We start from the raw sequence: 21,943 nt of genomic DNA on the forward strand, positions 1-21,943 counted from the left end.
TATGTCTCCAATAAAACTAAAACATTATTGGACATATATTTTTTAATGTTTTAACATACTTTTCTCCAAATAGCGAAAATAAATTCCCACGAAATACTGTCACGCCGAAAGATGGAATAAGAGGAAGTCCGTCAGACTTATACACCTGAATTATTTTCAATCTATTGCCAACTTCTGTCCTACTTTCTTGTTGAAATAATTATTTTCAAACAACACCAAACATCAAAAAGCAGGTTTGACGTTTTACAGAATGACACAGAATCACCGCGAGCTTTTGCGTAAAGCTTGAGAACTTTGTGAACCACAATTACTGTACGATAATTATATACATCTCATTGCAAACTTTTGTGATACTTCTTCTTACTCTCAACGTTCTACGGTCCGGTACGCTCGGTACACACGGTACACAAGGTACACTCGGAACACTCGGTACGCTCGGTACGCTCGGTACACTCGGTACGCCCGGTACACTCGGTACGCCCGGTACACTCGGTACACTCGGAACACTCGGTACGCTCGGTACGCTCGGTACACTCGGTACGCCCGGTACACTCGGTACGGCCGGTACACTCGGTACGCTCGGTACACTCGGTACGCTCGGTACACTCGGTACAGCCGGTACAGCCGGTACAGCCGGTACAGCCGGTACAGCCGGTACAGCCGGTACACTCGGTACACTCTGTACACTCGGTACACCCGGTACACCCGGTACACTCGGTACACTCGGTACACCCGGTACAGTCGGTACAGCCGGTGCACTCGGTACAACCGGTACAGCCGGTACACTCGATACAGCGGGTACAGCCGGTACACCCGGTACACTCGGTACACCCGGTACACTCGATACACTCGGTACAGCCGGTACAGCCGGTACAGCGGGTACAGCCGGTACAGCCGGTACAGCCGGTACAGCCGGTACAGCCGGTACAGCCGGTACACTCGGTACACCCGGTACGCTCGGTACGCTCGGTACACCCGGTACACCCGGTACACTCGGTACACCCGATAGACCCGGTACAGTCGGTACAGCCGGTACACTCGGTACATTCGGTACACTCGGTACACTCGGTACACTCGGTACACTCGGTACACTCGGCACACTTGGTACACTCGGTACACTCGGTACACTCGGTACACTCGGTACACTCGGTACACTCGGTACACTCGGTACACCCGGTACACTCGGTACGCCCGGTACACTCGGTACAGTCGGTACCGCTGGTACGGCCGGTACAGCCGGTACCGTCGGTACGGCCGGTTCGGCCGGTTCGGCCAGAAATGGCCGGCTCCGGTCATAGCCAGAAATGTTCCTTAGATGGGATGTAAATTGGAGGAACTACTAATGGTAAAATAAATCACCACAAAACATATAAAGTATTTATTTTAATAAATAATTTTCTATTGTTCTCGTGAATCAGCCAATCAGAGAGACGCTTTGAACCGGTGCGGGACTGCTCGTTTTGTATTGAAATGTTGACAACTGAAAGCTTTTTTGGCAGGAGTTAAATAAAAAAAAAAACATTCTGCTTCTAGCTATTAACTGAACTTTCTGTATAGGAAATCGAATAATACATTTTACGATGCAAGAGGTTTTTTCTTGCAAATTTTTTCTCGCTTCAGTCTCAATTCTAAGATGACAGGTGTCAACACCTTAATTAAACATTCAAACATACAGATCACTGGTAATAAGGAGTGATCAAATTCTCCCAACTAGTGCCGGACTGTTGTACTGGAGGTCTCGGGTTCGACTCCCAGACTGGACCAACACTGAGAAGAACTTGCTGCCGTTGCAATATGACATCTGCAAATGGTTAAATGTTCTAGTCTTCTCGGATAAGGACGATAAACTTTAGGCCTCGTCTCCTGCATCTTTAGTGTTATAGTCAGCAGGGGACGTTAAAGAACCCACACACTTATCGCATAGAGTAGGGCACGGAGTTCCCGGTGTTGTGGTCTGGTCTTGATTCACGGGTTTGTGCTTCACATAGGGTTAACTTCATTGCGCCTTTCACACTTGGACAGGATTGTCCAAGATGATGATGATGATGATGATGATGATGATGATGATGATGATGATGATGATTATGATGATGATGCTAAAATCAAGGAGATCGTTAAGGAGAATTGTGTGTTGACATTGGCGACTTAATTTGTCTTCTATTATAAATTTTAATGAGTCGCGTGTAAAGTCTTCCGTTCTCGTTTTTTTTATAAGTCGCGTGGTAACATCTTTCTGTCTCGTGTTGTTTATCGGTCGTGGTTAAGTCTTCCGGTCTCGTGTTGTTTATAAGTCGCGTGGTAACATCTTTCTGTCTCGTGTTGTTTATAGGTCGTGGTAAAATCTTCCGGTCTCGTGTTGTTTATAAGTCGTAGTAAAAACTTCCTGTCTCGTGTTGTTTATGAGTCGTTGTAGTGTCTTCCTGTCTATGTGTTATTTTTGTATTGCCTCTAGGGAAACCGAACGTTCCAGTACAGTAACGCAACGTTTACTGCCAGCAGTAAACAAATTCCCTTTAATAGAGGGTTTACAAGGGGGTTCGTGATTTTTAGTTATCAGTTAAATTTCAGCCCATTTCTCAGCTATTGGAAAATTTTCAGCTATCAGATAAAAAACGCGTCATTTCTCAGCAGACAGTTCAAATTTCGACCAATGCTCAGCTATCAGTTAAACCCCATGCTGACCCTTTAGTTTTAGAACTAAAAAATTGACTAGGATCCCGCGTTTTTATCGTATTTCGGGTAATATTCTTGAACATCATTGCTAGTTCAATTCGAGTATCTATGTCTTGAAAAATTAGAGTAGATTATCCCCTATTTTTTTATATATCAACAAAGCTTTTTTGTGGCCAGGCGCTCTCTGAATACGGAGTTTGTGCAAAAGCACAGAAACAGTTGCTAAATTTACCGTAATGAAGTTTCTTGCGACGGCGGACTTTTTACCGAACCCAGAACCTTCGTCTTTAACTGCAAACGCACGATAGCACTGGAAGAATGCGCCTCCCCCTTAAAATTTTCGCAAAAGTCAAATATCAAAGCTGTTTTGGCAAGCTCGTTCCCAGGACTTTTCCCTATGTAAACTCAAAAGCCCTGGGAACGATGCATACATGTATTTCTTTGTTACTAGAGCAATCTCGAGCCCAGAGTGACCCCCGGCTCCGCGATCCGTCAGCGGTTGGTCAGCGTTAGGGTCGCCGGGACTCACTCTGGGAAACTGAATAATAATTCAGTGTCTTACTGGTCCTCACAGAACAATAGAAATCAACACGGAAGTCTGAAAATCTACCCCGGAAGTAAACCAAACCGGAAACCCTGGAAAACATTTTTTGTTTTCCATGGTCAAATGTTCAGGTGTATCACCTTAATTTTGTAAAACGCCTAAGAACTCTTCATATGGCGCTACATAAATGAAGTATTTTCTAATTCTACCATTCTTTTTGAACTCAAAAGATACCTTGAATAAAAAAAGGACTTCCTTTAAGGTCGCGCAGGAGCCTTGAAATCATTATGTATGTATTTATTTAAAGAGTGTGCACGAACTGCGACGACTGAAGCCGACAACAAACGAAATATTCATGAGAATGTTTTTCTTAAAGTTCTTTGTACACGTAATTAGACGGTATTGTTCTCAGCTTTGCGTACCGTGCGCTGAAACAAAGCGAATTATCATAATTAGATTCACAGCAGCGAATATAGCACAAGTCGGTTGTAAACATTGTCTCGGAACTCTCTCCTCCGCAGAGGCCTCTTTCGTGGGGGAAGGCGAAAAAACACGGGGGGAGGAAGGCGAAAACACGAAAAATGAAAATTAGGGGGAGCGCGGGGGACGACGGGAAGGGCGAAGGAGCGGAGGCCTCTGCCAGATAATGATTTCAAAATGGCGCCCGATTTCCGAGAGAGTCTGGGTCTAGATCAATTTCTTTAGGAATATACAAGATGGCGTCGGAAGCTGAACATGCAAGTATGACAAAAGCGGGTACTTTTCTCCCTCTTTGGTCGACTTTTTCAGTATGCGAGGAAAATTGGAAAAGCTTTGTGTTATAAGTGTTTCGAGAGCAGGGGCAGTATAATGGTTTGATGCAGCACTTTCGCACGATGCATCGCAACATATCGACTATCGATGATTCTGTTCTTGGTATTATGCAAGACGCGTTCTCAAGAGTCACATGGCGATTAGCCTGCGAGAGCAGACGCATTTCCGGCCGTCGCTTCTCTCCGCCGAAAAATAGCGTCTGCGAAACCGAGCCAGGAAACGATTTCTGTGACGTCGCATCTTTTGTTTTCTCTTTGGCCAATTAGATTACGCGATAGAATAAAACACGAGTGCACACCACGTGGCTCCCTCGCGACAAAGCTGTTATGAGCTGTCTGCGAGATGCTATGGCAATTTTTTTGAAACATCGAAGGTTTCTTCCCCCGGTGAAAGTAGTTCTTTGCAGAAGAACATTTTCAGTTGCAAAGGAGGTTAATGTATGTCCTTTTTGTCAGTAGATAGGTAATAAATTCTAGCAACACACCGGACGCGACAATCGACCAGGTGAGTTTCATCTTGACCTTTCGAGAAATTACACAAAAAAGTTGCGACAAGCGTCATTGCAAGGCCTGCGAGTTCTTAACCCTGAAGCGTTCTTAGCGTCCTTCTTTGCACCACGAAGACTCAAAAGTTTGTCCCAAAGAATAAAAACCAAGAAAACTTTCGCAGATTTTAGCGATAGCTAAAGTTATGTTTACATCTTGATCCGCTGCGTAAAGGCGAATCTCAGAGAGTCGCTCGAAAGATTCGTCTCTTTCGGAAGAGACAGTACACTGAAATTACAACTCTGACCAATAATAGTATTGCTTTTATTTGGTATCGTCATCTTAGTTTCAGTTCAGGGCAGTTTTGTCTAGGAGTAAAGTTACTAGTTACAGCAAGTAATGATTTTACCGCAATTGACCCCAAAACTCCGGAATTTGGCTCGATTTCTGTCGCTCTCTAAGTTGGGAACTGCCGGCTACACGGTTCCGGTTGATAATACATTTTCCTAAAATTTCTTATCGATTTTATGACTTGTTTTGAAATCCCTGGTGACAGTATATACAATAAAATAAACTTACCAACAAAACTAGTAACATGTTCATATGGTTCGTGAACAACGACTGCTGCTACCGAATATTTATCTCACCTATCTGAGACTCTGGTGATCCGTACACGATCAAATAGCGGCTATATTTTTCAATATTACTTTTCTCGGCTTCCAATGTACCGTGTGATATTCAGCACTATTGCAGTTAGGTCAAGCGACGATAATAGGCTGACTTGGTCCTTCATTGTCTTCATTCAACTTAGAACTTACAAGCGGCGGAAAGACGATCACAATAGTAAAATTAAATATTCCTCTCAGGTAATGCTTAGAAAATTGCTGATGTCCCAAATCCATTCTAAAGATTCGTGAGTACGTCTCCCACTGCCAATTAAAGCATTAAACTGAAACACTTTGCAAGACGTTCCTCATCGCGTAGTGTCCACTTCGTTTGCCATTGTTTTTTCCACGCGATTGTGTGACGGCTCACAGGCTACACGCGTGGCACCTCTTCGGATATTTAAGGTAAATTTTCATTGGTTACCTTGAACTGACGTCACAGAAATCGTTTCCTGGCTCGGTTTCGCAGACGCTATTTTTCGGCGGAGAGAAGCGACGGCCGGAAATGCGTCTGCTCTCGCAGGCTACATGGCGATTAAACCACCGAAGTATCAGTCACAGGAGCAACCTCCGAGCGAATACGGTTCGTTCTTTTATGTTGTGACTTACATCTAGGTGATTGCAAACGGTTGGTTCATTTATTCCTCTTACGAAGGCCATAAACATTAGAGGGCTAGAAGAAAGCCGTGACAGGAATTTACTTCGACCTGTCGAATTGCAGATTTACGGTATTTAACAATAGGTTACAACAAGCATTTTTCTCAATCCCAACTTGAATTTTAATGTCCCCACAGGTTTAAAAAAAACATACTGTGTTGCTCAAGTAAATCGGAAAACTGAAAAGCTTTAAAATGAGCACATACCAGTGCAAAATTTATTTTGGAGTCTTCCTATGCAAAGGCCTATTTCATCCTTCATACAGGCTGGGAATGGATGTTCATAGAGGCTGGGGAAAAAATATGTGAGCAGGGACACTGGAAATTTCCCCCTGTTTTGTCAGTGTGGAGGAAAATATTTAAAATTAATAGAAATTACTGTATTTATGTGTTGATGTCTTACGCACAGCTATGCTTACCAAGGACACTGCAAATAAACAAACAAATATTGTAAATAAAAGAGAAACTAGTTAAAAATCCCAACTGGCAGGAATATGACTATTTGTCTTTTCACGAAGCATGGGCAGTTGAAAATAAGGCCAACAAACACATTTCCATCTTGTGGCAGGAGAATTTGATCCTGTGACCTCTGGACTACAAGTCCAGTGCCCTAACCACCAGGCCAAACTGCCCCCTAGAATGGAGAGAGAGTCTTGGAATTGCAAGAAACTGTCGATATACAATCAGGAACTAAAATTATCAGTGCAACACAGAAAAAACATATTCTAGAAGTATTATTGGTGTCCACATGTTCTTTGATCACACAAATGATTTAGGTTTAATAAAAAAAATTCTGGCAATGGGGCCTTCAAATGCAATTTTTTTTAAAAAAATATGTGGACTTTATTTACCATTTTTTGACATATTGGCCAGAAACATGGACAATTTAAATTCAACCCCCTAAAATTAAAAGTTTTGCTAAATAACAAGCACGATTCTTCTGTTTTTCTCATATGCTAAGATTGAAATTATAATATCAGTAAAATGTTTTGGCTCCAATCTTTTTCAAGATTCAAAGTTGATGCCAAATGTTGAAAAGTGCATTACTTCTGCTACTGTGTACATTTGTTAAATTTAACAATCAAGGGCATTTTCTCATTAGCATCTTGTGCCACATTGAAAACAATATTTTGAATCTTTTTGTAGAGGAAGTGTTAACTTTCCTAAAACATATTTGTACAAAAAATAAATACATATCTTTTCAAGGCAACTCTGTTTTATTCTGCATTATAATACCTTCTAAAACTAAATAGTTCAGAGGCTAGGGGGAATATACTACCACAAGGCTACTCAGTTGTACATCTGTTTCCATTGACTTCACATACCAGTACATTTGTTACTAGTACATGTACCTTATCATTTTATCAAGCGCTGAAATCTTTTTCATGTGTCTCATAAGAAAATGTTAGGTACTGGTATATCGCGAATAAAAAACCCCGCAGAATATCAGTTAGTTAGTAACAACTAGTACACTAAGTGCTTTGTATGCTGATATCAAAGCTATCAAAAACTAAAGACAAAAACCACTTAAATAATACTTTGGTTTCAAAGCACCACAAATACACAAAACAAAACAAAATAGCTGGGTTAAGATTTTTACATTGTTGGAAATATAGACACATGGTACATGTAAAAAACACATTCCCTGGAATGAGTACACTGTTAATTTATTCTAAATTAATTGGGAAATTTTAATGTCTTGCCTTGTCAACATACAAAACGATGGTCTTCTTTCAATTTCAATATTAAAACAGGAAACTTCAGTGTTGAATTCCTATTGAAGTCAACCGTTTACAGACATTTTACTGACTACTAGTGTTGCCAATGGGCAGTTTACTTTTATAGTTCATTTCTAGTTATTTGCTCATTCTTGAGAGAATGAGACATATTCACCCCCTGATGTAGTAAGACCAAGTTGGAGTATGGCATTTTTAGATTTACTACAATTGATATATTAATTTTACATCAGTATGAGAGGCTAGGCTGTTGGTGAAATAAGCAGGTTCGCAAATCGAGTGCTTGAATCAAAATAAAAAATCAAAGCTTCTGCTAAGTGAATGCATTCTCATAATAGTCAGTGAATTTGGCCAGAAAAACAGTTGTGGATGCTCTTAATGTGAGTTGTTGATGACAACTGGCTTTGTTGTTCCTTTCTTAAGTTTATATAAGTATAATCTTAGAGGAACAATTTCTGGCTCAACTGTAGAAATACCAGGCCACATATTTGCATCACATTAAAATTAGATGGTTTCTTTGTTTTGATATGCTTTGCTCTAAAAAAAGATTTCAGAGATGTGTAAATAAGTGGTCTGGTATTCTAAAATGTCTCCTAAAGCTTATTTAACCTTTTGTAGCCCCAGATAAGCGGGCTATACAACCATTAAATCCTTCACTTGCCCTATGATACCTCTTTCGGTTTTGGTTCATTCGCAAAGTTAGAATCCGGCGTCAAAAAATGCTTTCTTGCGGGGCCACTGGCTCTATCCTTTACTGGGATACTGATACAGGCTGGCATCCGTCGTCATCTTCAATTTTAACGATTGTAAGATCGAGAAAACAGAGTGTGTTGCACGGAGACCTGTCCAAGAAAAATCCAAAATGGCGGATAACCACACGAGAAAACACGAACGGCCAAAAATCAAATGATAAGGATCGAAACTTCACCAAAAAGCGTCCACTTACCTTCCATACTTAGATCTTTAAAATAACATTCAAAGTCGTTCAATTCGTTGTCTCCTTCAGCCATAATCAAAGGTTGTCCACAGAACCGCAAATCTGTCCAGAGATCAGAACCGCACATTATCTGGCAGAGCCTTTCCTTTCCCCTTCCCAGTGTGCCCCGCGCGCTTTCGTTTCGATTCTCTCCAGGCTCCGCGCGCTTACTTTTCGCCTCTCCCCGTTCCTCTCCCTATTTCCCAGCCCGAAACACGAAAGAGACCTCTGCGGAGGAGAGAGGTCTCGGAAGGTCTTCGGAAGAAGAAAAACCTGCAATTTTGTGTCCAAGTTTTCTTCGCCTATATAGAATTTCAGGAGTTGATTCGCGAGGAACATGAACTTGGTGCACTCTATTGTGTTATGACAAGAGCGAATTTTGAAATTTCTTTCTCAAAATGAAGATAGCACGTTTCAAAGTTTAAATTTCACATTTTTACTCTCTTAGAAGCTATTAACTTCTAGCAGTTTTTAAAATCGAAAATTTCGTTCTTGTCATAACACAAAAGAGGTTATGATTCATCTCTAGGTTATACAATCATTTAATTCGGTGCGCTGTTGTGGCCAAAAACTTGGACACAAAATCGCATTATCTGCAGTCAAACTTTTAAGAGCCTGTAACATTACAATAAACGGTTATCTCTCAGTAAAAGGACAATCATGATGTAATTCCATCATCCCTTAATATCCTTGATAAATTTTAGAGGAATCGATGTTCAAAATGTAGCGAATTAAAGCTTTACAAAATAGCACCCCGTCAAGAAATTTGGCTAATGAATTTATTAATGAGCAAGGGTCCTGCGCGACCTTAAGCGTCGATTCTGAGCGGAGTTTTAAAACAACAACCACGGCGTCACCAAGGACAAGGTCGATTGAAAACTCAATTTATAGTTGACTTACAAATCTCGCTAGAACTACTGTTTTCTTTCAAATCTCCGTTACGGTTGAAAAACTGAATATCGCAGACAGTGCTCGATTCAAAATAATAACTAAAGGCTGGTTCTCATATGATCGCCCCGATCGTCCCTGTCGCCTCTGTCGCTTCAAAAAGTTTGCTTGCTCCAATCACCTCAGACTTTGCAAACGACAGAAGCGACAGAGACGATCGGGGCGATCATATGAGAACCAGCCTTAATAAAGCAGAATTTGAACATTACGCGTTGTTGTTTTGCTGAAAAAAGGAATTGTACAATTTTGTGCACGTGAATTGCGTGAATGTGTGCTCGAGCTGAGTCGCCGAAATGCTAATTATACCTTTTGAATAGCGTTGACCGGTGTGGCCTTTAACGTCTTTATTAATATTACCGCTATTTGACGAGGAAAAAAATTATTTGCTTGAAAAGATGCGCTGTCAGCGAGAAGCCTTTGAAATATACGAAAGTCGCCAAACAAAAATTTTTATCAACAAAACAATAGCTTGTCCGTGCGTTGTGCATTATGTTAATTTCTTCACTGTCGTCCGCAAAACAACAACGAATACATGCACACAGTCAGGCGGAATCTTGGAAGGCAAACAAGATCTTTGATTTAAAACCATTATAACAGTATGCACAAGAAAAAGACTAACGGAAATCAAAGCACCAGACGCTCTTTTGTTGACTCTCTCTTTTGTTAACTGCAGAACGTTTTTGTTACTTTTGTTGCTTCGATAAACACCAGTTCTGTCAATACTGTGTTAGAAATAGTTCAACTTTCTCGATTTACTTCCGTTCTGGGAAATTTACTTCCGCTTAGACCTGAGAGCATGCGCAATAAAAACCGGAAGACCAAGGTTCTACCTGAAATCGACCTGAAATTGATCTGATCGATTCCAGTTTCCCAGAGTCTGTCCCGTACCGCTGACCGACATGGACGGACTCTGGGCTCTAAATATTTGTATTTTCGAAAGAGCTCTACGTTCGATTCATAAGTAACGACCTCTCCACTGAGATCGGTCTTCGGACAAGCTACAATGATGCGTTGCGTTTGTACATTTTTCTGTTTAAGACTGTAGGAGATAGAATCTGTATCACATATCCAGGATTTATTGATTGAGCCGTTGTGATAGATGCATATGTCATATGATGAACCCCTAAAGACATCAGCAACGCCCGACCGACCCATTATGTCTTTAAGCCCCTTTTTGAGCGGCTTGTTGTTACATCAACTTTAAATCACACTTACACATGGTAGCGTAGATTGGTTTAACAACATTTAATAGATGGTGTAAAGTTGGATAACAAATTTAAAACCAGATTAAACCCCCTTTAACTTCGCTTAAATCCCAATTTCCATTCTTTGTTGTAGTTAACTGTAAAAAGGCCCTCGCGTTTTTTACTAATAGCTGAAATGTAAGATCTGCTAAATTTACTGATGGCTGATAAATCGCCCCAATGCTTAAACTCAGAAGTGCACCGTTAGGTTACATCTCTGCCTTATCCGATGCTTGCCTTTTTCCTCTTGACCTTAAAGGGACTGTGTCACGGGGATTTCGCAGATTTTTAGCCTTAAAGATATAACCTTTATTTGGAAATAGAAACCAAACGTCGGCTATAAATAATCAATTGATTTGAAGGCACGCGGAAACAACTTGAAAACGTTGGCTAACGTTTTAAAATTGGAATCCATTTCCATCCGAGCCATCCTCACCCAAACGCGCTTTTAAACAGTTTTAGTGCTCTAAAATAGCAATTGTTAATACAAATGGGCAATGAGTTTCAAATATAAATTTTAGTTGTTCAGAAATATGTTACTATCCGTGGCATAGTCCCTTTAATCTATGGGTTTGAATTTGATATTCTTGCAGTTTTAATTACGTATTTAAAATTTACATCTGGAATGCTTCAAGGCAGTCTGTAAATGTTTATTGACCCCTTTATTATCCTGATTATTTTGCTTCTCATTGCACCAGAATGTATCCCATGACTTTGATGTGTTTTTCTCCATTATCTGGGTTATATTTTGCTGCGTTTCCACACGTGTTGTCAGCATCAGGGTTTCCTCCTCCACCAAACCCGATCCTTGAGTTGCAATTGTCACAGTTGTTTTGTTTGTTTGCAATAATACCGATTCTTGCTTTGGAATATGAGCTGTTATAATTAACATTGAATCCTTCTTTGTTACAGAAGGTCTGTAAGGAGGCCTCTGAACCAATCAGCGTCTTCCACGTGTTACGACCCAGTGAGGTGGCGCGGTATTGCCCATCAGCGATCAGTGAGTACAGAGAGTCGGCCTGCTTGTTGATGACAATGAAGTTGATCTGTTGGCCGATCTTCATTCCAAGACAAATCTTGGAGAAGGATGTGTTCCAGTAGCTCGGTAACTTGGTCTCTTGTGTATCAAACCCAGTCTCCCCTCCTTGAAGATTATATTCATTTTTATCGCTCCATTACTCCGAGATATAATGAAAGGTTCTCTGAAAAAAAAAGGAAAAATCACTTTAGTCTTTATGGTTACGATATTTCAGAAATCAGGTTTCTGCGCCATTAGAAAGGCTGACCATTAATTAAAACCCTTAAACATGCGCAATTATGCTCGATTCATGTTGTTTTTGCTCCGCCATAAATTGAAAATATTAAAAGTGACAGGCCAAACACGACTCCCGCCGGTCGCTAAAAGTTAGCCTTCAGTCTGTTAATGGAGGATTTCACTCGCTCTCTGGAGCCGTTACAGCATTGATATTTATGCCATTGTGTCTGCTAGCTAGCTCTCTGGCATATTTGGTTAGATTTATCGGCTCTTGTTTGTTGAAAGATTCTTAATTGCCTTCAAAAGAATGTTGTAGTCTGTAATGTTTATCAGATCAGTGGGTCTCTAACCGTCATCTTGTTTGAAGTGGCGGTTAACTTGCAGAATGACGTTTCGTTATTCCACGGTTGCGAGGGTCTAAGATCCAAGTATTTTTATGGCTACTACAGTCTCTAGGCATTGAGAGCGATGGTTTCTTTGAGTTAATGTTTAGCTCCCATTAGTTTGAGTGGTTGTGATTTGAGTTCTTGTATGGGACTAAACTTTACCTCCATTATTTTTTAACTGTCTTGTTGCGTTACTTGCATCCAACAAATAAATTCTATGGCAGATTGATTACTGCATTTGAAGTTTCTAGGATGCTGCAACGATGTCTCCTGGCAAATGTTTTATCTTAAGCAAGACTCGAGTTTCGGTCCTTCAGTGGACCTCATCAGTTGCTCCTATGTTTAAGTCTCATCGAATGATTTGGAATCATTCTATTTGCCCTTTTTTGTACTTGACTGCAGGATCGAAAATTCTGCTTTCTAATTGGCTCGTTTAACTGGACCAATTGTGTTAATGTTGTTCGATCCGTGCTTAAGTTGTGTTTGTTGAGAAGGCGATTTATTGCATTTTAGACCGTTAAAGGTCAGTTCTGATGCTAAATGGTGGTTCTTTCTTAGCCGTGCGTAAGTGGTGTCCCACATTATGAAGAAGGGCTTCATTTCGAATTTATTGCACAGCATGCGTTAGTCTTTAGCATAGATTTTTTCTTGCGATCAAAGATAATCTCGTGCAACGCAGCGGAACGGGGCTTTGTCAAAAAAAAGGTCACAAGTGAAAATATTAAAAGTGACAGGCCAAACACGACTCCCGCCGGTCGCTAAAAGTTAGCCTTCAGTCTGTTAATGGAGGATTTCACTCGCTCTCTGGAGCCGTTACAGCATTGATATTTATGCCATTGTGTCTGCTAGCTAGCTCTCTGGCATATTTGGTTAGATTTATCGACTACAACATTCTTTTGAAGGCAATTAAGAATCTTTCAACAAACAAGAGCCGATAAATCTAACCAAATATGCCAGAGAGCTAGCTAGCAGACACAATGGCATAAATATCAATGCTGTAACGGCTCCAGAGAGCGAGTGAAATCCTCCATTAACAAACTGAAGGCTAACTTTTAGCGACCGGCGGGAGTCGTGTTTGGCCTGTCACTTTTAATATTCTCACTTGTGACCTTTTTTTGACAGAGCCCCGTTCCGCTGCGTTGCACGAGATTATCTTTGATCGCAAGAAAAAATCTATGCTAAAGACTAACGCATGCTGTGCAATAAATTCGAAATGAAGCCCTTCTTCATAATGTGGGACACCACTTACGCACGGCTACGAGAGAACCACCATTTAGCATCAGAACTGACCTTTAACGGTCTAAAATGCGAAAAATCGCCTTCTCAACAAACACAACTTAAGCACGGATCGAACAACATTAACACAATTGGTCCAGTTAAACGAGCCAATTAGAAAGCAGAATTTTCGATCCTGCAGTCAAGTACAAAAACGGCAAATAGAATGATTCCAAATCATTCGATGAGACCTTAACATAGGAGCAACTGATGAGGTCCACTGAAGGACCGAAACTCGAGTCTTGCTTAAGATAAAACATTTGCCAGGAGACATCGTTGCAGCATCCTAGAAACTTCAAATGCAGTAATCAATCTGCCATAGAATTTATTTGTTGGATGCAAGTAACGCAACAAGACAGTTAAAAAATAATGGAGGTAAAGTTTAGTCCCATACAAGAACTCAAATCGCAACCACTCAAACTAAGGGGAGCTAAACATTAACTCAAAGAAACCATCGCTCTCAATGCCTAGAGACTGTAGTAGCCATAAAAATACTTGGATCTTAGACCCTCGCAACCGTGGAATAACGAAACGTTATTCTGCAAGCTAACCGCCACTTCAAACAAGATGACGGTTAGAGACCCACTGATCTGATATACATTACAGACTACAACATTCTTTTGAAGGCAATTAAGAATCTTTCAACAAACAAGAGCCGATAAATCTAACCAAATATGCCAGAGAGCTAGCTAGCAGACACAATGGCATAAATATCAATGCTGTAACGGCTCCAGAGAGCGAGTGAAATCCTCCATTAACAAACTGAAGGCTAACTTTTAGCGACCGGCGGGAGTCGTGTTTGGCCTGTCACTTTTAATATTCTCATTTCTGCGCCATTAGAAAGGCTGACCATTAATTAGAACCCTTAAACATGCGCAATTATGCTCGATTCATGTTGCTGGTTTTGGAATTTCAAAAGCGGCTAGTTGCTGAGAATGACGAGGTAGGAGCAAGCACGTTTTAGAAACGCATTCGCTTATCATCCTAGTTATCTTTGGTATTTGAAGTCAGAATATAAGTGGTAGCTTTTTTTGTGTGCGAAATTCGAGCCAATTTGAACACATGTCGCACGCCAGTAGCGACCAAGGTTTCCTACCTTGTCATATTATTATGTACGATAAACATGTTACAGTAAATCGACGTAAAATAGCTCAAAATGGCTTGAAATTACGCTGTAACAAAAGCAAACGACACTATTTCATGTTCCGTCAACTTAATTTAGAATTTGCGCTTTTATTTATCGCTAAAAAATTTTCCGTTTAAAACCCATATAAACTCTTATATTTTTAAAGGCCGCCATTTTACTTTAATATATTCAAATTTCATGCTTGGGCCACCTGTGTCGAAACTACTCGCATTCACTTACACACTGCAAACAACACACGGTAACAACAACAACGACTACAAGTAGCTTTATTTGTATGAGCACAAATTCATACAGTAACAATAAAGTTATTAGCAAAGTGGAAATAACAATATTAAATTAATACCGAATTTAAAATAAAATTTTAGGTTAAACTAAGTATGAAAATGTGAACTTCATTAAACTTATTATTACTTTTATTGTATGATCATCATCAGTATTAATTCTTTGGTGGCTTCTTATTGGATGATTACTTTATGTTCGGTAGGTTATATTCTATCTTTCCGGTAAATTCCGTCCCTACGAAATCAGTATTCAGGATAATTGTAAAGGAAAATAGCAAAAGTATATATGCTTCTTTCGATTATTGCGGGAAGAAACAAGCGTTAATCTTAAAATGCGGGTAAACCAGCTGAGCTTTAAATCTTTCATCTTGTTAAACGCGTTAAAAATTTACGAGTGTTTTATTATTTGTGCCCTAAACCACATCTATCTATTAAAAGGTCACATCCGACACGGTTTCAAGGCCGTTAGTTTTAAAGTTCATTGCTTTCCTTGTCATTCCACCAAGATATATCCCATGGCTTTGATGTGTTTCTCTCCATTATCTCCTCCGTGTGTAGCCTCGTTTCCACACGTGTTGGAGTCATCAGGCCTTCCTCCTGTACCAAACCCGATTCTAGAATTACAGGAGTCGCAGTCATTTTGACCGTTACTAATTATACCTATTCTTGCTTTAGAATGTGAAGTAGAAGTACCCACAGCATTGAACCCTTCCTTGTTACAGTTGCGCTGCAGAGAGGCTTCTGAACCAATCAGCGTCTTCCACATGTAACGACCCAGTGAGGTGGCGCGGTATTGCTCGTCAGCGATCAGTGAGTACAGAGAGTTGGCCTGCTTGTTGATGACAATAAAGTTGATCTGTTGGCCGATCTTCATACCAAGACAAATCTTGGAGAAGGATGTGTTCCAGTAGCTCGGTAACTTGCTCTCTTGTGTGTCAAACCCAGTCTCCCCTCCAGGAACGTTGTATTCATTTTTATCGCTCCAGTAAGTCGAGTCATAATGAAAGGTATTCTGAGATAAAAAAAGAGGAAAAATCCAGCTTATATACTTTATTACATGAAATTTTCAAGACACGTTAATTTCGCGAATTTCGCGATTCCAAAAATATCGCGAAATTTAAGTGACGCGAATAATAAGTGTCGCGAACATATCATGACGCGAAAATTAAGTGACTCACATTATTATCAATAATCAAGAAAGAATGAGTTTAGTGCTACTAAAGGGAAGAATTATCAATCTAAATGGTTGTTGTCGTCAAGACATTGTGAGAACTGCTCTGTTATTGCTATTGCCGAGATTTAGTCCCGCCCTTGCGTTTTTTATTTATTTTGACGTTATTTTTCCTTTCATAAAGTCGTTTTATTTAATTCAAGCTAGAGCATTTAAAATAATATTGCCAAGGAAATGCAAGTCGTGCCTTACTCAAAAACGCGAAATTAAAGTGATTAAAAATACAAAAGTTTCGCAAAATCGCGAAATTCAAGTGTCGCGAAATATTCGCACATCAAAATCGTGAAATTAACGTGTCGCGAAAATTTCATGTAATAAGGTAAAATATTTGAACAGATGTCTTCATGGTTATCTGATTTCAGAAATCAGAATTTTGTACCATTGGAAACACTGACCAGTTAATGTCATACCTTGCTTCCATCAATCTTCATGACCGGCGTCCATCCCCCATCTCCACATCCAAAATCTCCAAAGTGACAAAGAACCGAAATTGGTTTTGAGTCAATGTGGAGCGTAACCAGCTGGCTTGAGTTTGACCTGTTAGAAATAAGGAGCCAGAGAACACGCCGAAATTAATTGTTAAAAAATTATGAAGATTACTTGCAGAAGTCTGTAATGCCGCTAACAGTCTACATCTCTGGTAATGTCTTGTGCTGACATACTCCCCAGTAAACTATTTATAAACCGTTTTTTTCCCGAGAATTAGTAACAATTCGAAACACCAATCGTGTTGAAGTGTTTCACCGTGCGCGCCTTTTAACTGATTAGATTTAGTTGTTTAAATTTGGTTTATAATAAGGTCATTAGCATAAGCAATACCGAAGAAGGCGAGAGCGAGCGGCGGTGGAATTACTGATTGTTGATCATCATAACTTGCGTTTTGTTTCGTTTAGTGCTTCTTCTAAAAAATCGAAGCATTTGTACATTCATATTTGGAGTCAGACATTAGGAGATTGCAGCGAGCTAAGGAGCTACAGATCGATGCAAACTGCTTCCAACACAAATTTAGCAATATGAAGACACCACAGAATCAATGGGCAGACAGGTCTGTTGCTATTGCGAAAAAATCATAATAAAATTAATAAAAAAATAAATAAATAAATAAAAAAGCTCAGGCCGTTCATAAAGCGGTTTAAACACAGTACAGCGAGAAAACTATTCGCTATTGTAAAGTCTACTAGAAAAGTTACAAATTTGATTTACGAGAAAACATCATTCTGCTTCAGTGAGAACTCTAAAAATAGATGAAACTTTATTGTGAAATAAAAGGACGGCTAGACAAGAAAGACTAAAGTGAATTTTCTTGCGGTTCTTAATTGTTTCTTTAAGAGTATTAACGTAGGGAATGAATCGTTTTCAGCATTACTAAAACTTTTCAAAAACATCTATGGTAATGGATTAATTTCGAATTATTCCAGTTGTATGAGTATAACTTATACAGCCTACTATTACAATATCGAAAAGTTTCATCACACGATTATAATAATTTTACTTTTTAGTCTATCAACCGAATTTAGAGCTTTAAATTACTTGAATAACGCGTAATACAGCTCCTTGCACGACTTCACCGCTGAAAGAGAAAGAAAAAATAAAAATAGAGCTATTTGCTTTAAGTGTAGTTAGAAAATATTGCCTTTAACTTCCATGGCCGATTTATCAAAGTACATTTTTTTTTTCTGCAACTTAGATTGCCGCACACAACGCAGTGCAACCAAAGAAACTAAGGAAACAAAACTAAATGAAACTTGGATACAATAATTAAAATTGCTAAATAAGTTTTTTGAAAATGGCTTCTACCTTGCTCGCAAAACTCGCCGATAAAACCTTTGTCACAAAGGCATTCAAACGTGTCATGTTTATAGTTCGTCACACATGCACCTCCGTTTTGACACGGCGAGGAAGAACAGGACGACTGAAATAAGAAGAAATCATTGATTGGTAATTAAACAATGCAGAAACTAGTTGCGAGTAGAAGGATGACTATATTTAGAGCAATGTCTTAAAGCAATAAATTATAGGTAATTTTTCTTTAATCAATTCTTACCTTAATGGCAAAATGATGCGAAGTCCTGTTTCCTTTGTACTCCGTGAAGTTTCTGTACTTATCAGAGGACAGCAACTCGCACCAAAATTTTCCATCGGCTCCTTTGGAGGCGGCCAGGTTCACAGAAAAGCACAAAGGATTGCTGAGGCATTCAAAGGTGCAATCAAAGTCATCGTACACGGAAACTGTTCCAACTGTTGGCACGTTAAGAAAATGGAACTCGTCTTTTGAGAACTGACGCTGTTTAAAACTCTGACCGAAAGAAGTATCGTCGCGTGGCATAATGTTTGTTTCTGGGGTGAGAACAAGAAGAATTATCACGTATTTAAAATAGTTTCAAATAATGGTTTAAAAAAATGTTTTCAAAACTGTCTACCCGTCAGATTAAATTTATTATCCTTTTTAAATGCATTCACTATTGGAATCTCAAGGTAACAATGGTTTTCTCGGATATCGAAAAAAATATACTTTTTTTATCCACAAAATAATTAAAAGATGAGTCGGCCTACTATGATCTATCTCCCGACACTGTTCAGTATGGCAGAGAGAACTAGAAATTCAGCATTTCCACACCTCCTAAAATATACTTTGTTTCAGAAAACCACAAATAAACAACAGATTATAACGGAAAGCATTTTTGCAATATTTTTGTGAGGCACCTGCAAAATTATTCTTTTCAACATTTGCCCGTCAACATGTACTTAACGGAATTTTTGACATGCAAAACATGAGACAATATTACAACTTAAATATAAACATCCATTTTGCATGCAAATCATGAGGTAATATGAAAACTTACATATTAAAAACATCCTTTTGAAATGCCAATTATGAGTTAATATGAAAACTTACATAAAAACATCCTTTTGAAATCCCAATTATGAGTTAATATGAAAACTTACATAAAAACATCCTTTTGAAATGCCACTTATGAGCTGAGGTAAAATGGGAACCCCTTTTAGACGGCACTTCTTTGTATTAAAAGGCATGCACCTGTAGCTGAAAGTTGTTTCTTGTCACCAAGTTTTTTTTGTTTTTTAAATTAATACCTTAGAACGTAAAAGTATATAGTTGGCAAAAACATCTTTCGGATAACTTTTAGCAACAGCTTTTTTGAGTGATCGTTTCAATTCTTCATACAAACATAATGAAAGCGCCATACTCTTTTGTTTGTATGCTTTAACTTTAATACTTAATTTTGACAATTTTTATCCAACTTCATTGATGTTCCTCTGTCTACTCTTGTACCTCAATGAAATATTGCAAAGAATCAGATTACAGGAGCCAATGTTTCTTGCAACTGATTTACATAATAGTCATTCGTCGATTCACTTTCCATTCAGTTTAAGCCAACACCTCTCATGTTACATGTCAAATAACCAGCTTTTGTTATAGAAATACAACATATTAAGGAAACAAAGAAACAAAGAATGTTACAAAAGATTTGAACTAACTTTTCGAACAGATTGCTTCTATTTCAGCGTATGTTGATATTAACTGAATAATTTCTAACACAAACTCAAAAAGCAGAGATGGTCTCGCGTGAACAACAAAAGGAACAGAACGTACCTTGTGTTTCCTCGGTGATCAGAGAAAAAGCAAGGAATAAAATAGGCCAAATAAAAACAGAAAACATGGTAAAAGAAATTTTTCCTGCGTGAGTCGGTTGTGTAAACAAGTTGGCTGCCAACGTGAAGCTCTTGCGAGCAAACTGAGAACTTTGAATTAAATATTACCTCTCTCTGTACCAATAAAGTATTGTAATGTCGGTTTTAGCCAATGAGAGAAGTTTATTTGATGACAGCGCGCAGCATCCGTTAGTCTATGAGTGGAGCATTAGTAATTGTTCTTTCGTTTTGTAATAAAATGTTGACAACTGAAATTCGTGTTACTTTTTTGGCAGGAGTTAAATAAGAAAGAAAAATATTCAGCTTCCAGCTATTAATTGAACTTTCTGTATAGGCAATCGAATGATACATTTTTCAATGCAAGAGCTTTTTTCTTGAAAAAAATTTTCTCGCTTCAGTCTCAATTCTAAGATTGCAGGTGTCAACATCTTAATTAACATTCAAACATACAGACCACTGGTAATAAGGAATGATCAAATTCTCCCAACTGGTGCCGAACTGTTGTGCTGGAGGTCTCGGGTTCGACTCCCAGAACGACCAACATCGAGGAGAACTTGCTGCCTTTGCAATGATATCTACAAATGGTAAGATGTTTTAGTCTTCACGGATAAGGACGATAAACCGTATAGACCTTGTCTCCTGCATCTTCAGTCGGTTACGGTCAGCAGAGGACGTTGAAGAACCCACACACTTGTCGCATAGAGTAGTGCACGGAGTTTCCCGGTGTCGTGGTCTGGCCTTGTTTCACTGGTTGGTGCTTCACATAGGGTTAACTTCATTGCGCCTTTCACACTTGTGTAGGATTGTCCAGGAAGAATTACTATGATGGTGATGATGATGATGATGATGATGATGATGATGAAAGCAAGGAGACCATTAAGGAGAATTTGGGTGTTGACATTGGCGACTTAATTTGTTCTCTATAATAAATTTTTAATGAGTTGCGTGGTAAAGTCTTCCTGTCTTTGTGTTATTTTTGTATTGCCTCTAGGGAAACCGAACGTTCCAGTACATTAAACAGCAGTAGATATATTCCCTTTAACAGCTTTGGCATTTTACCACCGTAAATAATTGATTATGATCCTACATTTTTATTTTATTTCAAGTAATATTTTTGAACAGTATTTAGTTGGGGTGTATTTGTCTTGATAAAAGAGGATGGGATGGTCTCGCGTGAACAACAAAAGGAACAGAACGTACCTTGTGTTTCCTCGGTGATCAGAGAAAAAGCAAGGAATAAAATAGGCCAAATGAAAACAGAAAACATGGTAAAAGAAATTTTTCCTGCGTGAGTCGGTTGTGTAAACAAGTTGCCTGCCAACGTGAATCTCTTGCGAGCGAACTGAGAACTTTGAAGTAAATATCACTTTTTTGCCAATAAAGTATTTTAATGTCGGTTTTAGCCAATGGGAGAAGTTTATATGATGACAGCGCGCAGCATCCATTTGTCACAAATGGAGTATTGGTAATTGCTCATTCGTTTTGTATTGAAATGTTGACAACTGAAAGCTTTTTTGGCAGGAGTTAAATAAAAAAAAACATTCTGCTTCTAGCTATTAACTGAACTTTCTGTATAGGAAATCGAATGATACATTTTACGATGCAAAAGGGTTTTTTCTTGCAAATTTTTTCTCGCTTCAGTCTCAATTCTAAGATGACAGGTTTTAACACCTTAATTAAACATTCAAACATACAGATCACTGGTAATAAGGAATGATCAAATTCTCCCAACTAGTGCCGGACTGTTGTACTGGAGGTCTCGGGTTCGACTCGAAGACTGGACCAACACTGAGGAGAACTTGCTGCCTTTGCAATATGACATCTGCAAATGGTTAAAATGTTCTAGTCTTCTCGGATAAGGACGATAAACTGTAGGCCTCGTCTCCTGCATCTTTAGTGTTATAGTCAGCAGGGGACGTTAAAGAACCCACACACTTATCGCATAGAGTAGGGCAC

At 39.2% G+C, this 21,943-nt stretch overlaps 3 protein-coding genes across 3 annotated transcripts; all 3 read right to left on the reverse strand.

Moving 5' to 3' along the window:
- The window catches only part of LOC144636388 (uncharacterized), a 55,084-nt gene that overhangs the window by 17,174 nt on the left and 15,967 nt on the right, over positions 1-21,943 (reverse strand).
- LOC144636563 (uncharacterized) lies at positions 10,718-12,013 on the reverse strand. Its single transcript, XM_078495799.1, has one exon. It carries the CDS (start codon positions 11,802-11,804, stop codon positions 11,427-11,429), a length of 378 nt encoding a protein of 125 aa, XP_078351925.1. The 5' UTR covers positions 11,805-12,013; the 3' UTR covers positions 10,718-11,426.
- Positions 15,014-21,324, reverse strand: LOC144636387 (uncharacterized). 2 transcript variants are annotated; one of them, XM_078495589.1, is made up of 6 exons: positions 21,188-21,324; positions 18,360-18,652; positions 18,113-18,227; positions 17,846-17,885; positions 16,726-16,852; positions 15,014-16,096 (listed from the first exon to the last, which is right to left on the reverse strand). In XM_078495589.1, the coding sequence occupies exons 1-6, from the start codon at positions 21,252-21,254 to the stop codon at positions 15,578-15,580; spliced, it is 1,161 nt and encodes a 386-aa protein (XP_078351715.1). In that variant the 5' UTR covers positions 21,255-21,324; the 3' UTR covers positions 15,014-15,577. The 2 variants fall into 2 exon arrangements, with proteins under 2 accessions (XP_078351715.1, XP_078351714.1); XM_078495588.1 differs by lacking the exon at positions 21,188-21,324 and adding an exon at positions 19,929-20,055.

This window comes from Oculina patagonica, chromosome 13, assembly GCF_052425735.1.
Source record: "Oculina patagonica isolate OP01 chromosome 13, crgOcupat, whole genome shotgun sequence".
NCBI lineage: Eukaryota > Metazoa > Cnidaria > Anthozoa > Scleractinia > Oculinidae > Oculina > Oculina patagonica.